This window comes from Myodes glareolus, chromosome 16 (assembly GCF_982192425.1).
Source record: "Myodes glareolus chromosome 16, mMyoGla1.1, whole genome shotgun sequence".
Lineage (NCBI taxonomy): Eukaryota > Metazoa > Chordata > Mammalia > Rodentia > Cricetidae > Myodes > Myodes glareolus.
Genome location: NC_142041.1, coordinates 7,251,928 through 7,274,586, shown reverse-complemented (window position 1 = coordinate 7,274,586; position 22,659 = coordinate 7,251,928). Strand labels below are relative to the sequence as shown.

Sequence of the window (22,659 nt, the reverse complement as noted above, 5' to 3'; positions counted from 1 at the left end):
ACCTTTTGGCTTTTGTAGTCTCCACTGAGAAGTCAGGCATAATTCTGATAGGTCTGCCTTTATATGTTACTTGATCTTTTTCCATTGCAGCTCTTAATATTCTTTCTTCATTCTGTTTGTTTAGCATTTTGATTATTATGTGGCGAGGGGACTTTTTTTTTTTGGTCCAGTCTTTTGGGTGTTCTGTAAGCTTCTTATGTCTTCATAGGCATGTCTTTCTTTAGGTTAGAAAAGTTTTCTTCTGTGCTTTTGTTGAATACATTTTCTGTGCCTTTGAGCTGGAGTTCTTCTATCAGTATTATTCTTTAGTTCGGTCTTTTCATGGTGTCCAGATTTCCTAGATATTTTATGTTAAGAATTTATTGAATTTAACATTTTCTTTGACGGAGGAATCTATTTTCTCTATCATATCTTCAACATCTGAGATTCTCTCTTCCACCTCTTGTATTCTCTCACATTCTGTATGCTTGCACCTGTATTTCCTGTTCATTTACCCAGATCTTCCATTTCCAGAATTCCTTTGGTTTGTGTTTTCTTTATTGGCTCTGTTTCGATTTTCAAGTCTTGAATTGTTTCCTTCACCCTTTGGTTGTTTTTTTTTTTTTCTTGACTTTCTATAAGGGATTTATTGATTTTTTTCCCCCAATTTTTTTTGTCTTTTCCCTGATTTCTTTAAGGGAATTTTATATTTCCTCTTTAAGGACCTCTATCATCTTCATAAAGTTATTTTAATGTTATTTTCTTCTATTTCTTCTGCGTTAGGATGTTCAGGTCTTGCTGGTGTAGAACCACTGGGTTCTGGTGGTCCCATCTTGCTCTTTATGTTGTTGAATGTGTACTTACACTGCAGCCCACACATCTGGGTTCGGGATAATTATAGGTATGGGTGTTGATTCTTTTGATGTACTTGTTGGGTGGGTCTTTTGCCCTTTTACTGTTTGTTTTCTTCCTTATCTTTTGAACAAAATGACCAAGGTTTCTGGTGATTGGTTGATTGTCAGGTAGAGTAGGGTTGTCTCAGGTGAAGTTTGTGAGGGTTTAAGTGCCTGGATCCAGCTATCATCTAGTTCTTCTGGCTAGTGTGGGCTTTACTTGTTCCTATAGGATGTGTTCTTACAACTGGTATGAGTTGTGTCTATGCCTATGGAGTCTGTTCTTCCAGCTGGTGCAGGTTTTGCCTGTGCCCATTCTTCTAATCAGTGTGGGTGGTGCTTGAGCCTAGGGAGTCTGTTCTTCCAACTGCTGTAGGTTTTGCCTGTGCCTGTTCTTCCCGCTGCCTTGGGTGGCACTTGTGCCTATAAGATCTGCTGATGTTGCTGGAGAGGGATGTTCATTGGGACGCTGCTGGGGTAGGTGGCATTTGGTAGCAGAGAGGTATAGGTGGAGCTTGTCCCTCTAGAGGTTGTTGATGTTACTGGGGATGGTTGGACAGGGTAAGGATGATGGGTCTGGTGGGTTTTGTATGTTACGGAGTTCAATGGGTGGCAGCATTGGTAAAGAGACCTGCCAGAGGACTCTTATCTGCTGGCTGATGTTGGGGCTGAGATGGAAGGGGAGGGGCACAGGATGTACCCTGGGGCTTAGGACCTAAAAGACTGAGGCAGTTTAACTGGGAAGTCAGTCACTTGCCTCTTCTTCCAATTGGAGCAGGAGGTCTTGTGCCTCTAGAGGCTGCTGAGGTTAAGGGAGGGGGGCTGGCCAGGGGAGAATGGTAGGTTCGGTAGGTTTGGGTGGTGGAGTGGGTCTTGTAGGTTAGAGTCCAATGGGTGGTGGTGGTGGTGGTGGTAGAGCAGCCTGCCCACAGGATTCGTGCCTGCTGGCCATCAACCTGTTTCCTTAGAGCGCTCAGGACTACCAGCCTAAGAGGTGGCACTGACCACAATGAGTGGGACCTCCCAAATAAACCATCGATCAAGAAAATGTACCATAGGCTCTCCCACTAGCCAATCTCTTGGGGGCATTTTCTCAGTTGAGGTTCTGTCTTCCCAAATGACAGAAAATTAGCCAACACAATATCGCTGGTCATCAGGGAAATGCAAAATGAAACTACTTTGAGATTTCATCTTATCGCAGTCAGAATGTTCAAGATTAAAATAAATCACGTCAGATGTTGGGGAGGATGTGGGGGAAGGAGAACATTTATTCATTGCTTGTGGGAATACAAAATGGTACAGCCACTATGAAAGTCGGTGTTAGGGTTCAAAAGGCTAAAAACAGACTTACCACAAGGTCCAATCATACCATTCTTGGACATATCCCCAAAGGTCTCTTTATCTTACTACAGAGATACCTGCTCATCCATGTCCATGACTGCTGTGGTCATAATAGCCAGAAATTGGAAACAGCCACAATGCCCATCAACTGATAACGAATAATGAAATATGGATAATGAATAATCAATGGATAATGAAAATGTAGTCATTCATACAATGGAATTATACGTTGGAGAAATGAAATCCACAAATAAATGGATGGAGCTATAAACAATCATCCTTGGTTAGGTAACTGAGACCCCAAAAGACAAATATTGTATGTTTTTTGTGGATGTTATCTTTTAAGCTTTGATGTGTGACAATCCACATAGTCACAGATGTTAGGCACTTACATGTTAGTATCTTAGTCTATTGTTGTGAAGAGATACCACGACCACAGCAACTCATAAAAAAATAATTTATAATTGGGGCTTTCTTACATTTTCAGAGATTTAGTCCCTTATCCACTGCCATGCACCGCAAATCCCCCCCCCATGCACTGTAAGCGCTAGAACCCAGTTCATGAGTTTTGGGCAAGGGGCTGGAGGTTGAGGAAACACACACGGAGACAGACAGACACACGGACCTCCAATCGCTGGTACAAAGCCCTTCTTTAATAGCACCTTGGAGGCTTAAATACCCGGCAGTCAATGGCCAACAGGTGAAAATCCCATCCTCTGATCCTCTAGGCAAAGTACAGCTTCTAGTAACTTCAATTAGAAGGTTCTAGTAGGGAAGAGCAACTGAAGGCCAGGACTCAATTGGTCCCAACATCTCCTCCCTAAATTTTTTATGAAACAGAAGACCCTCCTGTCTTAGGTCATCTCAGAAGAGTAATAAACCGTTACCCATCTCTGGGAGCCCCCTTCCCTGTCTTAGGCAGGCCCTCTTCTGTAGAAGTTGCCCGTCTACGGAGGAGTCTTCATTGTTGGTGCAGTATTTGCAACCAAACCTGGAGTACGTTCAAGTTACTGGCCAACAGGCTCAGAAGGACTTGCTAAGTGACCATATGCTGCATTCTCATGGGTTGTTTGATATTACACAGGATTCAGAGATGAATGCCCATGGCAACAGGCATTAAGATTGCCAGCAATAGGATCCCCAGTTACCACTGGACCCAGCCTCCCATTTGGGCTATGGCATTCTACCAACCCTTTGGCTAAAACAGTTACAATCTGGTGTGCTAACTGTAACATTTCAAGGGCTCTTAAAGTAACCATTGAGTTGTTTCACCACATAAGAGGCATTAGCAATATTAACAGATATCACACAAATGGAATGATAAAAGTGTGAACAAGATATTTGTTGTACAAGCCATAAGTCCACCTGCTCCTACAATAGGGCAGTCTCTTGATTTAAATTTGAAAGTCCAAATTTAATGTGGACATTCAGGGCATTCTGAGTCTGGAGAGCATCGTTGACTTGTCTCGCCAGTTTATCCACGGTGTCCGACACCAATGATGTTTGTGCCATTGCCAGTCCTGCAACCATGGCTGCAGCAGCAGACGCCGCGATGACAGCAACCACTGCAGCTGTCTCTCCAGAATCTCATTTCTCTCCATACAGGGTCATCTCAGTCTGCTTAGCCTTTGTGGTGATTGACAGTGGTATGATGGCTGGTATCCGAACCAACAAGGCAGCACTGGAGTGGGCATCCCGGCAGTCGCTCAGGCCACAGTTCCTGAAGGAACAACCACGAATATCTTTTCCCCCAAAGGTGCTATTCCATACTACAGAAAGGAAAAGAAAAAAGAAAGAAAACTAAAACACGGGATTTAATAGTGCCTGGGCTCTCAGAGAAATATTCCAAAAAAGAAAGATAGGAACTACACTCCCTTGTATAGGATTCCTTTAAAGTAATATTCGTAGCCCAAAAAATGTAACAAAGCATAAAGCATTCGCAAAGGAAAAGGTTTGATTAATAGAAGCCTGTTCTATCGCCATATTGCTTAAAGCAGTTCCAGCTGTATAGTTGGAGGAATAAAAAGATGAATAGATGAATACAAAGAACTAGCTTGGCTCACTGATCAATACAAGGGGGTTCCTTACCGGGCTTCACACAGTGCTTTCCGCTTGATTGGGACTCACCAGGAGGCTCAAGAAAATGACAGGTGTCATTCTCAGGCTCATCACAGGATCCTTTCTCATCATTTTCCACAGCCCGAACATATCGCTCTGGTACCCAAATGGGCTTGTCTGTTCCTGGAGGAAAAACACAAACAACTCCTCTCACCCTAGCCAACAGGCTAGCCATCCATAGCTTTCATCGCCGAGTTGGCTTTCCAGGGGCACACCTTTGTAGGCTGTGTTGTTAAGACTGCCCCCATCTCTGCAAAGAGATCACGTCCCCATAGATTGACAGATTGATATATTCTTCATCTTCCTTTTCTTCAGAGCAGTGATGGGTTTTCTTTCTGTGTTTTTTACTGGTGTGTGAGTCACTTGACTTTGAATCTTCTGCCTGCTCATCTAGTATAAGATCATATTTTGCATCCTGTTTGGGCTTTACTTTTCCTTTCAAAACCAAATTGGATGGTTTATCCTGTTCCTTTTCATACTCCTTGAAATCATTCTTGGTATATTTCCCACCTTTCCCTTTCCATTTAACCTTTTATACTCTTGTTATTTTAAGTAATTTTATTTCTACCAGAAAATATTTTGTTTTGAATTGAGTATTTGGAATATATATATATATATATATATATATATATATATATATATATAAACACACACACACATTACTCTTAATGAAGTTTATAGTTGCCGCAAACTCGACGCTCAAATCATTTCTTCTTTCCTTTCTTAGGCCCTCAGCATACACCATGCTTAATAAAGGCAATGAAAAGGCAAGATTATGAGGAAGAAAAAGGCCCATCAAGGAACGGAGGCTCTTTATTTGTTCTGCTGACATGGTGCTCTCGTAGCTTCTCTAGCATTTCAGCACGTCAGCAGTGAATGGCAGGAGCACACAGAAGACTGACTGAGAGGCATCCGATGCCAGGTCTTGGGCATCTAGGTGGCTTATGAAGCATTCTCTTCAGGATATCACACCAGGAGAGAGCACAGTTGGGCGTTTATTTATTCCTTTACTCTTTTTTTGAACTATGCTGAACTAGTTCACGATACCCGAAAGGAGGAGAAGCCAGGGCCATGGCGGTTCTCCTGGAGACCACTCTGGGCGACATGGTTATCGATTTGTACACCAAGGAGCGGCCGCACGCATGCTTGAATTTTCTGAAGTTGTGCAAACTAAAATATTACAATTATTGCCTTATTCACAATGTACAGAGGGATTTTATCATACAAACAGGAGATCCTACAGGGAATGGCCGTGGAGGAGAGTCTATATTTGGACAACTGTATGGGGATCAAGCAAGGTTTTTTGAGGCAGAAAAAGTACCACGGATTAAGCACAAGAAGAAAGGTACTGTGTCCATGGTGAACAATGGCAGTGATCAACATGGATCTCAGTTTCTTATTACTACAGGAGAAAATCTAGATTACCTTGATGGTGTTCATACAGTGTTTGGTGAAGTGACAGAAGGCATGGACATAGTTAAGAAAATCAATGAGACCTTTGTCGACAAGGATTTTGTACCATATCAAGATATCAGGATAAATCATACAGTGATTTTAGATGATCCGTTTGATGACCCTCCTGATTTATTAATTCCTGATCGATCACCAGAACCTACAAGGGAACAACTGGATAGCGGTCGAATCAGAGCGGATGAAGAAATTGATGACTTCAAAGGAAGATCAGCTGAAGAAGTAGAAGAAATAAAAGCAGAAAAAGAGGCTAAAACTCAAGCTATTCTTCTAGAGATGGTGGGAGACTTACCCGATGCAGATATTAAACCTCCAGAGAATGTTTTGTTTGTGTGTAAACTGAATCCAGTGACCACAGGTGAGGACCTGGAGATAATATTCTCAAGATTTGGGCCAATAAGAAGTTGTGACATCATCCGAGACTGGAAAACAGGAGAATCCCTCTGTTATGCTTTCATTGAATTTGAGAAGGAAGAAGACTGCGAGAAAGCATTCTTCAAAATGGATAATGTACTTATAGACGACAGGAGAATACATGTGGATTTTAGCCAGTCTGTTGCAAAGGTGAAATGGAAAGGGAAAGGTGGGAAATATACCAAGAGTGATTTCAAGGAGTATGAAAAGGAACAGGATAAACCATCCAATTTGGTTTTGAAAGGAAAAGTAAAGCCCAAACAGGATGCAAAATATGATCTTATACTAGATGAGCAGGCAGAAGATTCAAAGTCAAGTCACTCACAGACCAGAAAACACAGAAAGAAAACCCGTCACTGCTCTGAAGAAAAGGAAGATGAAGAATACATGCCAATCAAAAATCCTAATCAGAATATCTACAGGGAAATGGGCTTTGGCCATTATGAAGATAAAGAAAGCTGTTGGGAGAAACAGAAGAGTGAAAAGAGAGACCGACGTCAGAACCGCAGTCGTAGCCGATCTCGAGAAAGGGACGGTCACTATAGCAACAGCCACAAACCCAAGTACCAGACAGATCCTTGTGAAAGGAAAAGGAGTAGAAAGAGAGACCGAAGCAGCAGTCCAGAGAAATCCAAAGACAAAGAAAGATCTAAGTACAGACGAGTGGAGAAGAAAAGGAAGTGAACGGCTCTGCTCCTGCCTGGCTTGGAGCACCTCACAGACGCTCCGAGTGCCTGCTGGCACGGCTGACTCTGCCCGCCTCCACAACCACCACTTGGACCAGAACCACTTGGACCTCTTTGGATGGACGAGGCACTAGCCATCTCCTGCACTAGCTGAAGTAAGGGCTTTTCTTACTTCACAGCTGTGCCCGTTTACAGTATGGTATTTCTGAATAACAATCTTGTCCACAGAGTCATGGTCAAAAGCAAAAACCTCTCTTTTCTCCACTGCCTCTGTCAGTCATGATTTCAATCACTTCAATTTTCCCATACTGCTCAAAATAAACTCTCAGGTGATGTTCTTCCGTGTCTTCTTTAATACCACCAACAAAGATCTTTTCCACGGTTAAGTGGGCACTGGTCTCTGAGAATCCTCTCTTGACACAGCTCTCTTAGGTTCCACAACTCTTCCATCCACCTTATGGGATACTGCCAACAGCTCCCATCTTAACTCCTCAATATGTCCCTTAGGCCGGGAAGGTCCACTTACCTCTTTATCTCGGCAGGGTGGGGGGGGGGGAGATATTCTGGACGTCAGGATTAACACATACCCCAATCCACCCACCCTCACCTTCCAAGACCTCTCAGCGTACCCTAGTTCCCGATTTCGGAGGGACCTTCAATTGCTGTTCACCCCACACCCCCACACCCCACCCCAGTCTGCGCTCTATGCGCTAGAATCCAACTTCGGGCAAGGGGCTGGAGGTTGAGGAAACCACACGCAGAGACAGACCGACTCACGGACCTCCAATCGCTGGTACAAAGGCCCTTCTTTAATAGCACCATGGAGGCTTAAATACCCTGTAGTCAATGGCCAACAGGTGAAAATCCCATCCTCTGATCCTCTAGAGGAGGCACAGCTTTTAGTAACTTCAATTGGAAGGCTCTAGCAGGGAAGAGCAGCTGAAGGCCAAAACTTAATTGGTCCCAACAATCCTCATGGTGGCGAGCATGAAGTCACATAGGACAACATGGTGCTGGAGAAGGAGCGGAGAGTTCTGCATCCAGATCTGAAGGCAGCAGGGAGATAGAGGGCGCCTGGCTTGGGCTTCTGAAACTTCGAAGCCCACCCACAGTTTCCTACTTCCTCCAACAAGGCTGCCTTAACAGGGCCACTCCTTCTAATCCTTCCAAGTAGTGCTACTCCCTGATGCCTAAGCACTCTAATATACGAGTCTATGGGGGCCATTCTTTTTCAAACCACTACATCTAGTAAGGGACCAAGGGTAGAGAAGAAAATCTCGGACAGGGGTATAGAATGTGGTGTTATAAAGGATACAGGGGGCATTAGAACAGGATGGTGAAGAGATGCGGATGGGAGGGAGGGTAGAGGAGGGAATTTGGGGAGAGACAGCTAACGCTAAGGTCCTTCTGAAAAGCTGTATGGAAATCTACTATTGCAGAAGCTTCCTAAAATATATTCATATACAAAAGCAATACAAATGGAGGCATCATATAATGAAGATGACAATGCACCAACTAGACATCATATGCTATCAAATAAAACCTCTAAACCAGGAATGGAAATACATCTTTTCAGGTCATTGGTCAAAAGGGGTCTCGTAGACACACACACCCCAAAGACTACAAGCTATTGCTAATTCTGTTGGTTACCTCCCACAACCTGATGGTAAGATTCTATTGCTGAAGATGCCGGACACTTATGGCATAGAAGATGGAGAAATCTAGCTGGTACATAACTGGAAGCTTCACACTTACTGGCTAGTGTTAAAATGTTAGCAAGTGCTACCCATACTACCAGAGAAGAAAAGTAATCATTAATCTCCCAGTTACAAACATTGCTAGAATAACAACCAACCTGCAAGCCTTACATGCCATCTGGTGTGATTGTGAAACAAATACTAGGCAAGTAACCAAACACTTTTGGATTGGAATATAAGGCCCACTGTGTGAGATGAAAGCTATACTTAATACTGTTAATGAAGAACCTGAGACTAGGGTCCTGGGCCCTAGAGGAAAAGTTATACTATTATTCTGATAGAGGAACACAGCAATACCTAATGATAGGCTGCTATACTCATAGATCAGAGCAGTACTCAACTCTCATCAAAGAAACTTCTGGTAGTTGTGGTAATTAACACAAAGATCCACAACCGAACATTGTTCAGAGAGTCGGAGACTTTGGCGTGCTCAGCCTTGAAGTCTTTATCACACTCCTCCACTCAGTAGTCTATTCAGAAGGGGGAGGAGGTCCAAGATAGGGTTTCTATAGCTGTGATAAACAACCAAAGTAAGTTGGGGAGTGTCTTAGTTAGGGTTCTGTTGCTGTGAAGAGACACCATGACCATGGCAACTCTTATCAAAGAAAACATTTAATTAGGGCTGGACTACAGTTTCAGAGGTTTAATCCGTTACTGTCGTGGCAAGAAGCATGGTGGCCTGCAGACAGACACGGTGCTACAGCAGGAGTTGAGAATTCTACATCTCAAGCCACAGGGAACAGGAAGTGAACTACGACACTGGGCATAACTTGAGAACATGCCCCCATAGTGACACACTTCCTCCAACAAGACCACACCTACTTCCACAAGGCCACACCTCCTAACAGTGCCACTCCCTGTGTGGGCCATTTTCTTTTAAGCCACCACAGAGAGGAAAGGGTTTATTTGGCTTATGCTTCCAAACCGCTGTTCACCATTGAAGGAGGTCAGGACAGGAACTCAAACCTGGAGGCAGGAGCTGATGCAGAGGCCATGGAGGGGTGCTGCTTACTAGCTTGTTCCTCATGGCTTGCTCAGCCTCCTCTCTTACAGAACGTAGGACCATCTACCCAGAAATAGTATCACCCACAATGGACTGGGCCCTCCTTCATCAACCACTAATTAAGACCATGCCCTACAGCTGGATCTTGTAGCGGCAATTTCTCAATTGAGGTTCCCTCCTTTCGCCTAAGACCATTAGAAAACATGGATATTTACGTTATGATTCATAACAGTAGCAAAATTACAGTTATGAAGTAGCACCAAAAATAATTTTATGGTTGAGGGGTCACCACAACCTAAGGAACTGTATTAAAGCATCACAGGATTAGGAAGGGTGAGAATCGCTGCTCTAGCTCGGGTCAACTTGCCATAAAACTAGCTGGCACAAGGAAGAAAGAGTCTAAGAGTCAGAGGGGGTGCACGGCTGTAAGGAAGCAGCCTTTTCCAGACCCAAGGGGGCAGACGCACACACGGACTCTCAGAGACTGTGACTGCACACACGGGACACGCACAAACTCAAGCCAGACCAAATCCCAGCATGGAGCAGCTGAAAGAGCACAGAATCCCACCCCTGGTCGGGAAGGCATTTCAAAATAACAGCTGCTGGGCAGGGAATCTGTTCTCTTCAATGGAATGACACTGAGCACATCAACCACACTCTAGCGCAGGCTTCATGCTCAGGAGAAGCTGGCTAACACAAACCATACATACGCATCATTTTCAGTAGCAGCTTCTTTCATTTTTGTTTTCTTAAGAGAAAGAAAGAGCATGAGGGACAGGAATTGATATGATAAAAAAAATCCTGTATGAAATTCTCAAACCTTTTTAAACATCTTTGGAAACTAAATACATATAATGATATATTACATGCTCCTTTCACCATGTGAATTAGATTGCGGCCCTTGCCTATTCTCCTAAATGAAATATGAAGATCGGAATGTTTTCAAAACCTTGGGACAAGGATTCACAAATCCTTAATTTAATCCTATCAGTTGGAGAGCAACTAGTTATTACTTCCCCTAGAATAAAGTTGCTAGAGCAGCCTTTAAAAAGAACAAAAACTATTTTTTAACTCCCGCGTGTGCGCACACACACATGAACACCTGTGAAGGTCAGACGATGTTGGATCCTCCTAGACCTGGAGTTACAGGCAGGTGTCAGTCACACAAGATGACTGCTGGGAATCGAACCCAGGTCCTCGGGAAGAGCAGACTCGCTCACAGTTGAGCCTCACAGCAGCCCTAAGTGGGGCCTTTTCAAGGGGCTTCTTCCTCTGTTCTGAAGGAGTCAATTCAAAGTACAATCATGAGAGTGTACAAAACACCTTGTTCTTTTTTTACGTTTTATAAAACTGATGAGAAGACTTTCAAGGTGGAGGTTGCTCCTCCCACCGCAGTCCTACTCCAAGCACCCTGACGCCCACCACTCCAGACACCTGAACACGAGTGCACGCACTCACAGCCATGCTCCCGTATGCATAATTAAAACGAATAAAGTACATCTTTAGAAAGGCTTTTCCGTTAAAAAAAAAAAAAAAAGACTTCGAAGGTAAAATGGTGGATTAGAAGTTTCCTCTGCGTGACTGAGTAAGAAAAGACCAGTCTGAGAAAAGCGAGGAGAGCAATCAAAAGAGCTGTCAGGACAGCTGAAAAGCATGGGGAAAAGAAATGCTTTGGGCGTGGAGTGTGTGTAAAAAACTGTCTACAGCCTCAACCATCCCGGGACCCCTGGGAGGATGAACGCAAAGCCACGACCACAGGTTAATCCATGGAGGCAGTCCTAGTGACAACGGATTGACTGCCAGGTCCAAGCCCAGGAAAAACCCATAGTTCTTAAGAATTTTATGATGTAAGCAGCCTCAGCAGCAACAAAACCATTCAGAGAGATAGCTAGAATGTGCTAAACATTACCTTTACTAGAACTGTAGATTTAGAGAATTTCGTTTAAATAATGGCTGCACTAAAGGCCACTGGTAAGCTACCACCTACTGTTCACTCACTCGCGCCACTGCATCTTGCTCTCAGAAAATTAAAAATATTTCGAAAGAATTAAACGAAACTATGAAATTATCTGGCCCAAATGTCTCCAGAGTTCAGAGTGCCAGATTCTTTGCTAATTCAACTTTAGAATTGAGAAATGCAATTAGCTATGTTGACGTAGTGGCCTTATAAAATAGGGCTATGATACAAACCAACACCAGGGAGGCTGACGTAGGAGGGAGCTCAAGTTCTAAGGCTAGCCTGGGCTAATGGTCAGACTGTGAAAAACGGACAAAACAGAGAACGACCTGTTCAGAGCAGAGCATAGGAATTGAAAATACGGTGGGTTTACATTCCTTTTCAAAGAAACGATTTACAACCTAGTGAGACAGTCTCACCATGCATGCCACATTTAAACTGCTAATGAGAGAAGAGCGTCTAGGGAGCTGCCTGTCAAGGCGAACCCGGGAAGGGGGCCGGGAAGGTGGGAGGCTGGCTAGCCGCCTGCGGTTCCAGCCCTCCCTCCCTCTCCCCTCTCCATCCCAGACTCGCCCTGGAGACCAAAGTGTCTCTAGCACTTTCATGTGACAGAATCCAAAGGGTTCTAAGAATTCTCCAAACCACGAGAGCGACCGGCGCTGTAACGTTCGAAGCCCGGTTTACAGGCACGGCCCTGGCTGTGTTTTCCTGCGATCCTAGCCGGGGTGAGCACGGCAAGTGCAGAGTCTACATAGACTCTCCCTGCCAAAATTAGCATCGCCAGTAGTCGTGGCCGAGTGGTTAAGGCGATGGACTAGAAATCCATTGGGGTCTCCCCGCGCAGGTTCGAATCCTGCCGACTACGGGAAGAGATTTACTTTTGCCACAGGCCGTAGTTTTGGCTTCATAGATTTTTACCGACTCCCCCCGGAGTAATTAAAGACATTTACAGCCGCGGAAGAGACCCGGGGTCGGGACAGGGCGGGGGGTGAGGCTGGGTTTGGGGGTCAGGCACCGCAGCGGGAGAGAAGAGACTCGGGAGAGGTCCACAGGCTGCGCCGAAGCCGAGGGGAGCGCGGCCGGGACAGGCTGCGCCCACGGAACCCACCCGCGGCTGCAGACCCGCGCCCCGACTCACGACCCCTGCCCCGCCGCGAGTGCGAGCACGTCGGCGCCGCGGCGACTCGCGGCCCGTGGCGGATTGCGGTTTGCGCACGCGCAGGGCACGCAGACTGGCGGGCGGGCTTGCCGAGCTCCCGCGTCGCCGTGGAAACCACCCGCCCGCTCGCGCCTGCTCAAGATGGCGAAAGACCTGGATGCGCTCCTGGATGAAGTCGAGACCAAATTCTGCAACCCCGACCCCCTGAGGCTGGGCCTGGGCGAGCGGCCCTCCAGCGGCGACCGGAACAGAGCCGAGGCGAAGGAGGATCCCAGGTGAACGCGGGCGTGCGGGCGGACGGACGTGCTGGACCCAAAGCCGCCCGCCGCGGCGGAGCGGCCTGGCCGCAGGCTACCTCCCCTCCCCGCTCGGATCCCGCGCCTTGGCGAGCCCGAGGGAGCCTAGACCCCACCTGAGGGCCCTCACCCAACGGGGGATCCGGCAGCGTCCCTTCCCTAAGCCCCTCCGAGGGCCATGCTGCCACAGCCAAGCAGCCTTCCCCTCCCGGCTGCGGTGCCGGGACTGACGTCCTGCCTCACCCCGTTACCAGGCAACCCTAGGCCAGTTGTTAGGACACCATTCCATCTTATAGTTGTCTGATGTAAGCGCAAGGAGGAGTTAGAGAAGATTAGACTTGATTATTAAAGAAGTATCCATTGTAAATATCGGAATTAAATAGCCCAGTTCCCTGCCCATTGCCTATGGCACCAAGTTATGGGACCCAGCAAATGTCTGATATCCAGGTCGAAGTTTGAGGACACTTAAGTATTTGGTGTCTCAGCAAAAATAAATAATAAGCATCAGTGCATTATCCTTTCAAGTGAAGGCTTAGGATCGACAAGAACCCTTGCTAGAGTCTTCTGGAAATTTGTCACTTGCCTAGAACATTTGGGAAAGGCAAATGCCAGGCCCAGTGAAGGACCCACTTCTAGGAGATCATTGAGGAGAGAGAGAACAACCCCTTTGATAACGACCAAGAAGAGGTTGTCACCTTTGAGCTGGGCGAGATGCTACAAAAATAAATCTTCAAGTTAGTTTTTTTGTAACATGAATTTAACTGTCAGACAGTTAGTGTTCGTCTGTTGGGCCATCTGCTTTCAGCCAGGTTGTGCTCATGGACTTTGCACACTCATTTTGAGACCCCAGGTTCAAAGGAAAAAGCACAGAGTGTGCTTTGAAGTCCAAGGATGGGGGCAGTTGGGAAAAACGGACCTAAGTTAGCAAGTTGCTCTCTGCGCTGGATGGAGAAAGTCTCCTTGAGGTTTCTGTGAGATCGGCCCCTTGGTGGTTCTGTATCTGTTCCCTACCCTCTAATCCCCATCACATGTGCTTGTCCTGTGGTTTGGAGCTCTTGTTTAGTCGCACGCATGGAATACTACTACTGAGTAACCAGAACCAGATGCGAATTGTTGAGGTTAACATGAAAAAAATCTAAAGACACACGAAGCATGCAGTCGGTCCATCAGTGCAGAACTGGCTGGTAACTCCCGAGGATCAATGAACTTGGTGTTTGAGCTCATGTGAGCAGCTTCCCATCTGTGCATAGGTACAGTATTCTTAGCCTTAGTGGGCAGAGATGGGTTAGTGGTTTCAGCCATGTATGGCAGGTAGATTGTAAAGGACTAGGAGTGTGTCAGTGGTTGGAAACAGCAGTGCTAGTAGCTCGCTCTGTCGGTATGCTGGGGAAGTGGATCAGCCGTAGAGGGTTAGTGACCTGGCTGTCCCCTAGCAGTGCAAGCTGGGTCCTGGACACATCATTGTATTGAATGTTTTATGGTCTAGCCTTTTCAGTTGAGGCGCTTTTTGGGACAACCTTTGACCTCGTTTGAGGGTTCTGCTGTGAGGTTCTGTGTTTGTTTTGTGGGTATCTGCCTCATTCTATCCCTGTCTACTTGAAAGTCTATCCTGTCTACTTGAAAGACAGGCAGATTCCAAACTGAGGTCTTGGTGGCTAGAAGAATCGTTTACAGTAGTAATACCTCTTTGCACTAAAGGAAGGGGAGGATGTGGCCACCCTCAAAACACACAGAAGCTAAGTCACTAGAATCCCTTACTGGGATTTCACCTTTGCCTTTTGTTGCTGTTTCCCCAAATAACTTGAGATGCTTATATTTGTCCCTCAGCCTTGCTTCCCCCGGAACCCACCCATTTCTTCACTTAAGAAAAACAAGTCATTGTTGCAGAGGTCTCCGTATTTTGCAGCTGCCCTTTGTAAGAAGCACTTTTCCCACATACCAAATAAAACAATTTTAAAAAAAAAAACAAAAGGAAATCTCGTGAGGCCATCTTTATAACCTGGGTTCAGTGGCGCAAACCTTTGATCGTAGGGGCAGAGGCAGACTGATCTCTGAGTTCCAGGCCATCCAGGGTTGCATAGTAAGACCCTGTCTCAAAACTAGAAAGTTAAAGACCTCATCCTCGACTGTGTCGTGTGCCTCTGAAAGATTAAGAAGAATTGGAACTGAGAGAGACCTGAATGTGGTGATTTGAGGAAAGAATTGCACTGTAGTCGAGATGTAGAGACAAAGCCAGAGATAGAACATTAGACCTGAAAGCAGTTGGAAAGATGCTGCTTCAATGGGTAAAGTATATGAAGTTCAGAGAAATCAAATGACTTCAACTAGCTCTATTAACGAATCAATCCCACACCAGTTATGTTTTAAGGGGTTATTTATTTGGCGGGGGTAAAACTTACATACACCATAAACCGTCAGGAAGGGAGCCTAGTCGCTGGAGCAGGAGCCGGGAGCAGCAGCCGAGACCGAGCACCGGAACCAAGAGCCGGAACCAAGAGGGCCTTATCCGGAACTGCTTCTCTTTTTAAAAGAGAAATATACCACGCCCCAGTGGGCTGGTATTTCAGCAGCTATTGGCTGACGGAGCGGAAGTCGCTCCCCGCTGCACTGTGGGCTCCTGCTTCAGTGATTATTGGTTGAGGCAGCGGAAGTTACTCCCACAACACCTCCCCCTTTTGTTTAAGTAAGAGAGTTCTAAGCCTACTACGAAATTATATACAGTAAGTACAAACCTACACAATTATATACAATAAATACAAATATCCTATTCTAACTAGCTTAAGTCTTGTATAAGAAATAACTTGGCCACGTCATAAAAGGAAAGTAACTACGTTTATATAATCTTCAATCCCATCAAAGATCTGAGAAGGGAAATAATGTTACCTAAGTAATTAGGAAGTGCAATCAAACTTCCAGAACATGTAACAAATCACAGAGACAACTGGCTACCTGGGCAAACACCCAAAATCACGTTTGCAGCGTTGAAGCAACCAACTTTGGCTAAGGCCTAACGTAACTGACATACCATTTTCAAAGGCAAGGAACTTTTCAAAACTGTCTTATCCTGTCTTGGCAGGATATGACAGTCCTGTTTTATCCATTTACGGATACTCTGTAACTCTGTCAGTAGTTGAGGTATGGGCATTTCTTTACCCAAAGGCCAGTTCTACCAAGAAGAAAGGCTCCAGGTGGAGTGTCTTTGGTGCTCAACATTCTCTCGGGAATAGATCAGTGTTGCCAGGAAGGATTGTGTCTCCCTACCACAGAACTCTGAGTTAGATTAAAGGCCATTTTCTACAGCTCTTTGAAGAGGTTGAAGATTATCTATCTATACTGAATATAATCTCTGTGTATCTAAAGAACCTGATTAGTCTAATTATAAATGACAAACTTAGATGACTATTGATCTATATTATTCTCAATATCTATCTAACTTAAAGACTGAAATAGTAAACAACTGTGCAATAAATGGGGACAATATGACCTCCAAATATAAACAATGTGCAAGTATACATTGCAATATGGTAAATATATATATCAATACATAAACAATATATAAGTATCTTAATCAGAGGTAGAAGTGTACAATGCAATATGGTAAAATATACATATATCAATACAATATATATATGTCAATACATAAAAATGTTTTGAACAGAGGTAGAAGCATGTATGCATAAAATAGTCAACATAATTTAACTTTGTATCAATATATAAGAATCAATACCAATATATTTGTCAAAAACAATAACTCACAAGTACAAAGCTATTATCCCATAATCCAATTATCCCTCTTTTTTTTTTTTTTGATTCCTGCGCTTATAAAATTCCTCCCCCAACCCTCAACCCTATACTAATTATAACCAACCCCTAAATGATGTCCCTAAACCCAAGGACAAACTTTACTGGGAGAGGGGACGTCGTTCTCTAGAATTACTTCCAGCTGTCATGGGGGCGACGTTCTTTCTGGGGGATCCTGTGAAAGTAAAATGATGGTTAAATTTCAAGGTCAATGTCTTTTAAAATTGCAAATAGTCTCTGAGTATTTTGTGGAGGTCTGGCCAGAATGTTGTACAAGATGTGCATCATTTCAGCTAACCACGTTGGCATCGTCTTGTGCAGCTGGTACTCAAAACAGGTCTTGTAGTAGCGCTATCAGTATCATGATGTCATATCAACCAGGTGGAGTTGTTGTTATGGGGCCCCATCTTCTTCCTGGAAACTTCAAATGTCACTGCAGGAAAAACTTATTGTTCATTGTGGAAAACTTAAACATTAATCATATATATTAATCATATATATTAATCATATATTAATATCATATATTATATGATTATAATAATATATAATCATATATTAATCATATAGACATATACAGACATACATATATTCAATGAAAGACATGATAGATATATTCACTGAAAGGTTTGATAGATATGAAGAAAAGTAAAAATGTTTTCTAAACTCATATTTCTTTCTGTCCCATATCATGGCTCTTGACATGAGACAGAAACTCCAGAAATTCTGGGTTTTTCTTTTAACAACAGGCTTGGAATTAGAGAGGGACTGAGCCAGAGTCCAACTCTAAAACCAGCTCTATAAATTTAGAAATATGATTTAGTATATTTTACTTACAGAACCTATTCAGTTTTCTTGATAGTCCTTATTGTGCCATTATTTTCCATCTGTCAGTATTCAGATATCCAGGGTCCCTTGAACTTTTCAAAAATCAGTGTTTTCCTGTGGAGATAAGAACAGAACCCTGCCCCCATTCTATATGTTTTTCTTACCAACTGTATGAATATCATCATTGTGGATGAGCTGTCATTTCTCCTTTCCAAGAGGTTTCTCCTCTTCAAATCGAACCTTTATTAATTTTGATGGTATCCACAACTTTTCTTCTCCTGTGGAAACAAGAGCAAAACCCCTTCCCCAACGTAGCACATCTCCTGACCTCCATTGAGAGGTCAGCATGTCTTTGAAATAAACAGGTTGGTTTAGTTCAGAAGTTTTTTCCATTATCCAATGCCTCTCTGCTGCTGTTGTTCCTTTCTCATTAGCATTAAGAAAATTCAAGGTTAATAAAGCATTATGCAATCTATTTCTGGGGGTATCTTTTGTCCCTTTCTGTTTGTTTAGCATATCCTTTATAGTACGATTTGATCTTTCTATAACTGCTTGACCTGTAGGATTGTATGGTATACCTGTAACATGCTTATTATAATAAGCAAAAAATCGTTTCATTTTCCTAGATACATAAGCTGGACCATTATCTGTTTTTATTTGTGCAGGTATACCCATAATGGCTATAACTTCTAATAAATGCGTGATTACTGAGTCAGCTTTTTCAGAGCTTAAAGCAGTTGCCCACTGAAAGCCTGAATAAGTGTCAATGGTGTGATGTACATATTTTAATTTGCCAAATTCTAGAAAGTGAAACACATCCATCTGCCAAATTTCATTCCTTTTAATACCCTTTGGATTAGTCCCTGCAGGCAATGGTGTTTGGTTATAAAAAGAGCAAGTAGGGCATTTCTTTACAATCTCCTTAGCTTGTTGCCATGTAATAGAAAACTCTTTTTTCAAGCCTTTGCTATTGACATGATGTTTTTTATGAAATTCAGATGCCTCCAGCACACTACCAATCAATAATTGATCAATATCTGCATTACCTTGTGCTAGAGGACCTGGCAGACCTGTATGGGATCGGATATGCGTTATATACATAGGGCAGAGCCTGTTTCTGATCATGTCTTGTACCTGGATAAACAATGAGGTCAGTTCTGTATCATCAGGTATAAATTCAGCAGTTTCAATATGCAAAATAACTCTTTCTGCATATTGTGAGTCAGTAATTATATTAAGAGGTTCTTTAAAATCCCTAAGCACCATAAGGATGGCATATAATTCTGCTTTCTGGACAGAATCATAAGGACTTTGTTCCACTTTACTCAATTCTTCTGATTTGTAACCTGCTTTCCCTGATTTATTAGCATCGGTATAAAATGTATGGGCTCCGGTTATTGGAGCATCACGGACAATTCGAGGGAGGATCCAAGAAGTTCTCTTTATAAAGTTAAGTCTCTTGCTTTTTGGGTAATTGTTATTGATTTCTCCCAAAAAATTAGCACAAGCTCTTTGCCATGGTTCATTGTCTTCCCACAACTTTTTTATCTCATCAGCAGTGAAAGGCACTATAATTTCTGATGGGTCTATACCTGCTAATTGACGAAGTCTCAATTTTCCTTTTATAATCAATTCAGAGACTTTTTCCACATAAGTTTTTAATTTTTTACTTGGTTTGTGTGGTAAAAAAATCCATTCTAAAATAGTATCTTCCCTCTGCATTAAAATTCCTGTAGGAGAAATTCTGGAAGGCAATATAACTAGAACGCAACTAAAATTTGGATCCACCCTATCTACATGTGCCTCCTGTAATTTTTCCTCAACCATCATCAGTTCCTTTTCTGCTTCAGCTGTTAACTCTCTGGGACTATTCAAATCTTTGTCACCATCTAAGGTTTTGTTTAAATGAATTATTAGATCAGGTGTTATCCCAACAGCTGGTCGTAGACTGGAAATGTCTCCTAATAATCTTTGAAAGTCGTTAAGCGTTCGTAACCGGTCTCTCCTGATTTGTGCCTTTTGAGTCTTAATTCTTTGTAAGCCTATTTTATAACCTAAATAATTAACAGAATCTCCTCTCTGAATTTTTTCAGGAGCAATTTGCAATCCCCATTTAGGTAATACTAGTTTTACTTCTTCAAACAGCCTTTCTAAGGTATCTTTGTTTTGATCAGATATCAGGATATCATCCATATAGTGGTATATTATGGACTTAGGAAATTGTTTGCGTATAATTTTCAATGGTTGGCTTACAAAATATTGGCACAGGGTGGGAGAGTTCAACATTCCCTGTGGGAGGACGGTCCACTGGTACCTCCTTGCAGGCTGAGAGTTATTATAGGTAGGCACTGTGAAGGCAAACTTTTCTCTATCTTTTTCTTGTAATGGTATAGTGAAGAAACAATCTTTCAGATCAATAACTATAAGAGGCCATCCCTTTGGTAACAGGAAGGGCAGAGGAATTCCAGATTGCAGAGGGCCCATAGGTTGAATAACCTTGTTGATAGCTCTAAGATCTGTCACCATTCTCCATTTACCAGATTTTTTCTTAACAACAAACACAGGAGAGTTCCAAGGGCTGGTAGATTCTTCTATATGTCCAGCATCTAATTGCTCTTGTACCAGCTGTTCTAAAGCCTGTAACTTTTCCTCAGCTAAAGGCCACTGTTTAGTCCATATTGGTTTCTCAGTCAACCATTGTAGAGGCAAGGCTGTTGGTACCTCTGAAGAGCCATCAATTGTGTTGTGTTCTTGTATAGCTCTAATGGCTGGTTTCCGCCATCTGTAATATCTTGTAATATTGTCCTCAGAAATATGGGCTCTGGAAGCAGCAGGAATGTTAATTTGGGTATTCCATTGCTGCAATAGGTCACGGCCCCATAAATTCACTGCAATATTTGCTACATATGGCCTTAGTTTTCCTATTTGTCCGTCTGGACCTATACAATTGACCCATCTCGTGCTTTGTCTTACTCGAGATAGGGTTCCAATTCCTAAGAACTGAATATCTACCTCCTGAAGAGGCCAATGCGGATGCCAAGACTCTGGTGTAATGATACTTACATCCGCACCTGTGTCCAGTAAGCCAGTAATAAGTTTGCCATTTACACACACTCTTAGCTGTGGCCTTTGTTCATTTATAGAAGTCTGCCAGAATATTCGTTTACTTTGTCCTCTTAGATTTCTTGATTCATTCACCACATTTAACTCATCCTTCAGGCCGTTATTGCTTTTAACAGCAGGCATGGGGCATTCTAATTTCCCTGAAGAGGCATGTTCTCTGCAGTGATCGGAAATGACTGGACCACATTTGCCATGGGGGCCTTCGAGAGGCCCCCTATTGAGTTTCCCGATGGCAACGGGTTGCCCTGTTTATCTCTTGTTGACCTACACTCATTCGTCCAATGCCTGCCCTTTCCACATCTCCTACATAAACCTGAAGGCTAAGTCCTCCTATTCCTGTTATTCCTAGAAGAGGCATTATTCCTGGACTTCCATTGTCTGCAGTCCCTTTTCATGTGTCCCATTTTGCCACAATGAAAGCATTTTGTAATCTGATGTCTCCTTTTACCTTTGGAAATTGCTTCTTGTACCCATGTTTCATTGCCATAATCAAATGTATCAACATTCATTGTATGTAAAACCCATTCGTCCAAAGGCGCTGATCTGAGCTTTAAAGGCCCCAGGATCCTTTTGCATTCTACATTGGCATTCTCATAAGCCAAAGACTCAATTACTATATTTCTTGCTTCTGGATCAGGTATCCCTATTTGTACAGCCTTAGTTAGTCGTTGCAAAAAGTCACTAAAGGGTTCTCTCTGATCCTGTTTGACCCTGACATACGATTCTACTCTCTGACCTGAGTCTTGAACCCTGTCCCAGGCCCTTAGAGCTGCTGTAGCACATATGGATAAAATGTTTTCATCATAAAGAGCTTGTTCCTGAGGATCAGAGTAAGGTCCTTCCCCTAGAATTTGATCTAGAGAAACCTCAATTCCTTTCGCTGATTCTTGTTGTTGTAAAAGTCTGGCCTCTTGTTTGAATAGGCATTTGAAATGCCATAAAGGTCCGTTCTCAAGGACAGCTGATGTGAGCTGGTTCCAATCTTTAGGGGTGGCCCTGTTGCTCAGAGCCCAGGATTTTAACATCTCCCTAACAAAGGATGAATGTAGTCCATAATTCACAATTGCTTGTTTAAATTCTTTCAGATCATTCATACGTATAGGCTCCCATGTATGTTCTTTAACGACCTTAGGGTTTTTGGAGCCAGTTATCTTTTCTGATGTTATTACTGGAAAGGCAGGTATAACTCTATGTAGACTGAGAGTTTTTTGAGGTGAAGGTTGCCTTTCTACCTTTTGCTCCTGTTCATCAGAGTCTATGATTTCCTCAATCATATTAAATCTGCTCACCATTGCCTTCTGTAAGTCCTGAATCTCCTGTCCAGTATTATGCTCCAAAGCCTTCATTAACGATTCTAAGGCATGGAGCTTGTCCGTCAGAGACACGATATCCTCCTTGGACATAATCCTCATGGCATGTACTGTGCCTTCTTGTATGGAAATCCTGTCAATTAATCTATCATACCCTTTTGATAAAGTCCGATTTTCACATTCAATGGTTATAATCCTCTCAGCTAATGTTTCAGCACTTACAGTCATGGACTGGAGGTTATGCGTCATTTTGGTTGTCCCCTCCTCCAGGGCAGTGACGCTCCCTTCTAAAGAAGCAATATCAGACTGTACCTTCTTGATATTTTGGCCAGTTGACCGAGTCATATCAAACAAAGATCTATTCTCCTCCTTGAGAACTCCAAACTCTGATCTAGTCTCCTGCTTGAAAACTCCAAACTCTGATCTAGTTTCCTCCTTGAAATCTCCAAACTCTTTTTTGAGGAGGTTGGTATCAGTCTGAATTGTTCTTAAGGTTTTAATCTCTGCCCTCAGCATTGTAGATTCAG

General features: G+C 43.3%; 1 protein-coding gene, 1 non-coding gene and 1 pseudogene across 2 annotated transcripts in view; all 3 read left to right on the top strand.

The window, feature by feature from the left end:
* Positions 1 to 5,086: 5,086 nt before the first annotated feature.
* Positions 5,087 to 7,235, top strand: LOC125390933 (peptidyl-prolyl cis-trans isomerase-like 4 pseudogene; annotated as a pseudogene).
* A 5,166-nt stretch (positions 7,236 to 12,401) lies between these two features.
* Positions 12,402 to 12,483, top strand: Trnas-aga (transfer RNA serine (anticodon AGA)). The gene has a single exon. It is a non-coding gene; the product is annotated as a tRNA-Ser (tRNA).
* A 402-nt stretch (positions 12,484 to 12,885) lies between these two features.
* Cfap418 (cilia and flagella associated protein 418) overlaps positions 12,886 to 22,659 on the top strand; it is a 29,100-nt gene continuing 19,326 nt past the window's right edge. The window contains exon 1 of the mRNA XM_048420147.3: positions 12,886 to 13,052. Within this exon, the coding sequence (XP_048276104.1) occupies positions 12,919 to 13,052 (134 nt within the window). The 5' untranslated portion in view covers positions 12,886 to 12,918. The remainder of the gene's footprint in view (positions 13,053 to 22,659) is intronic.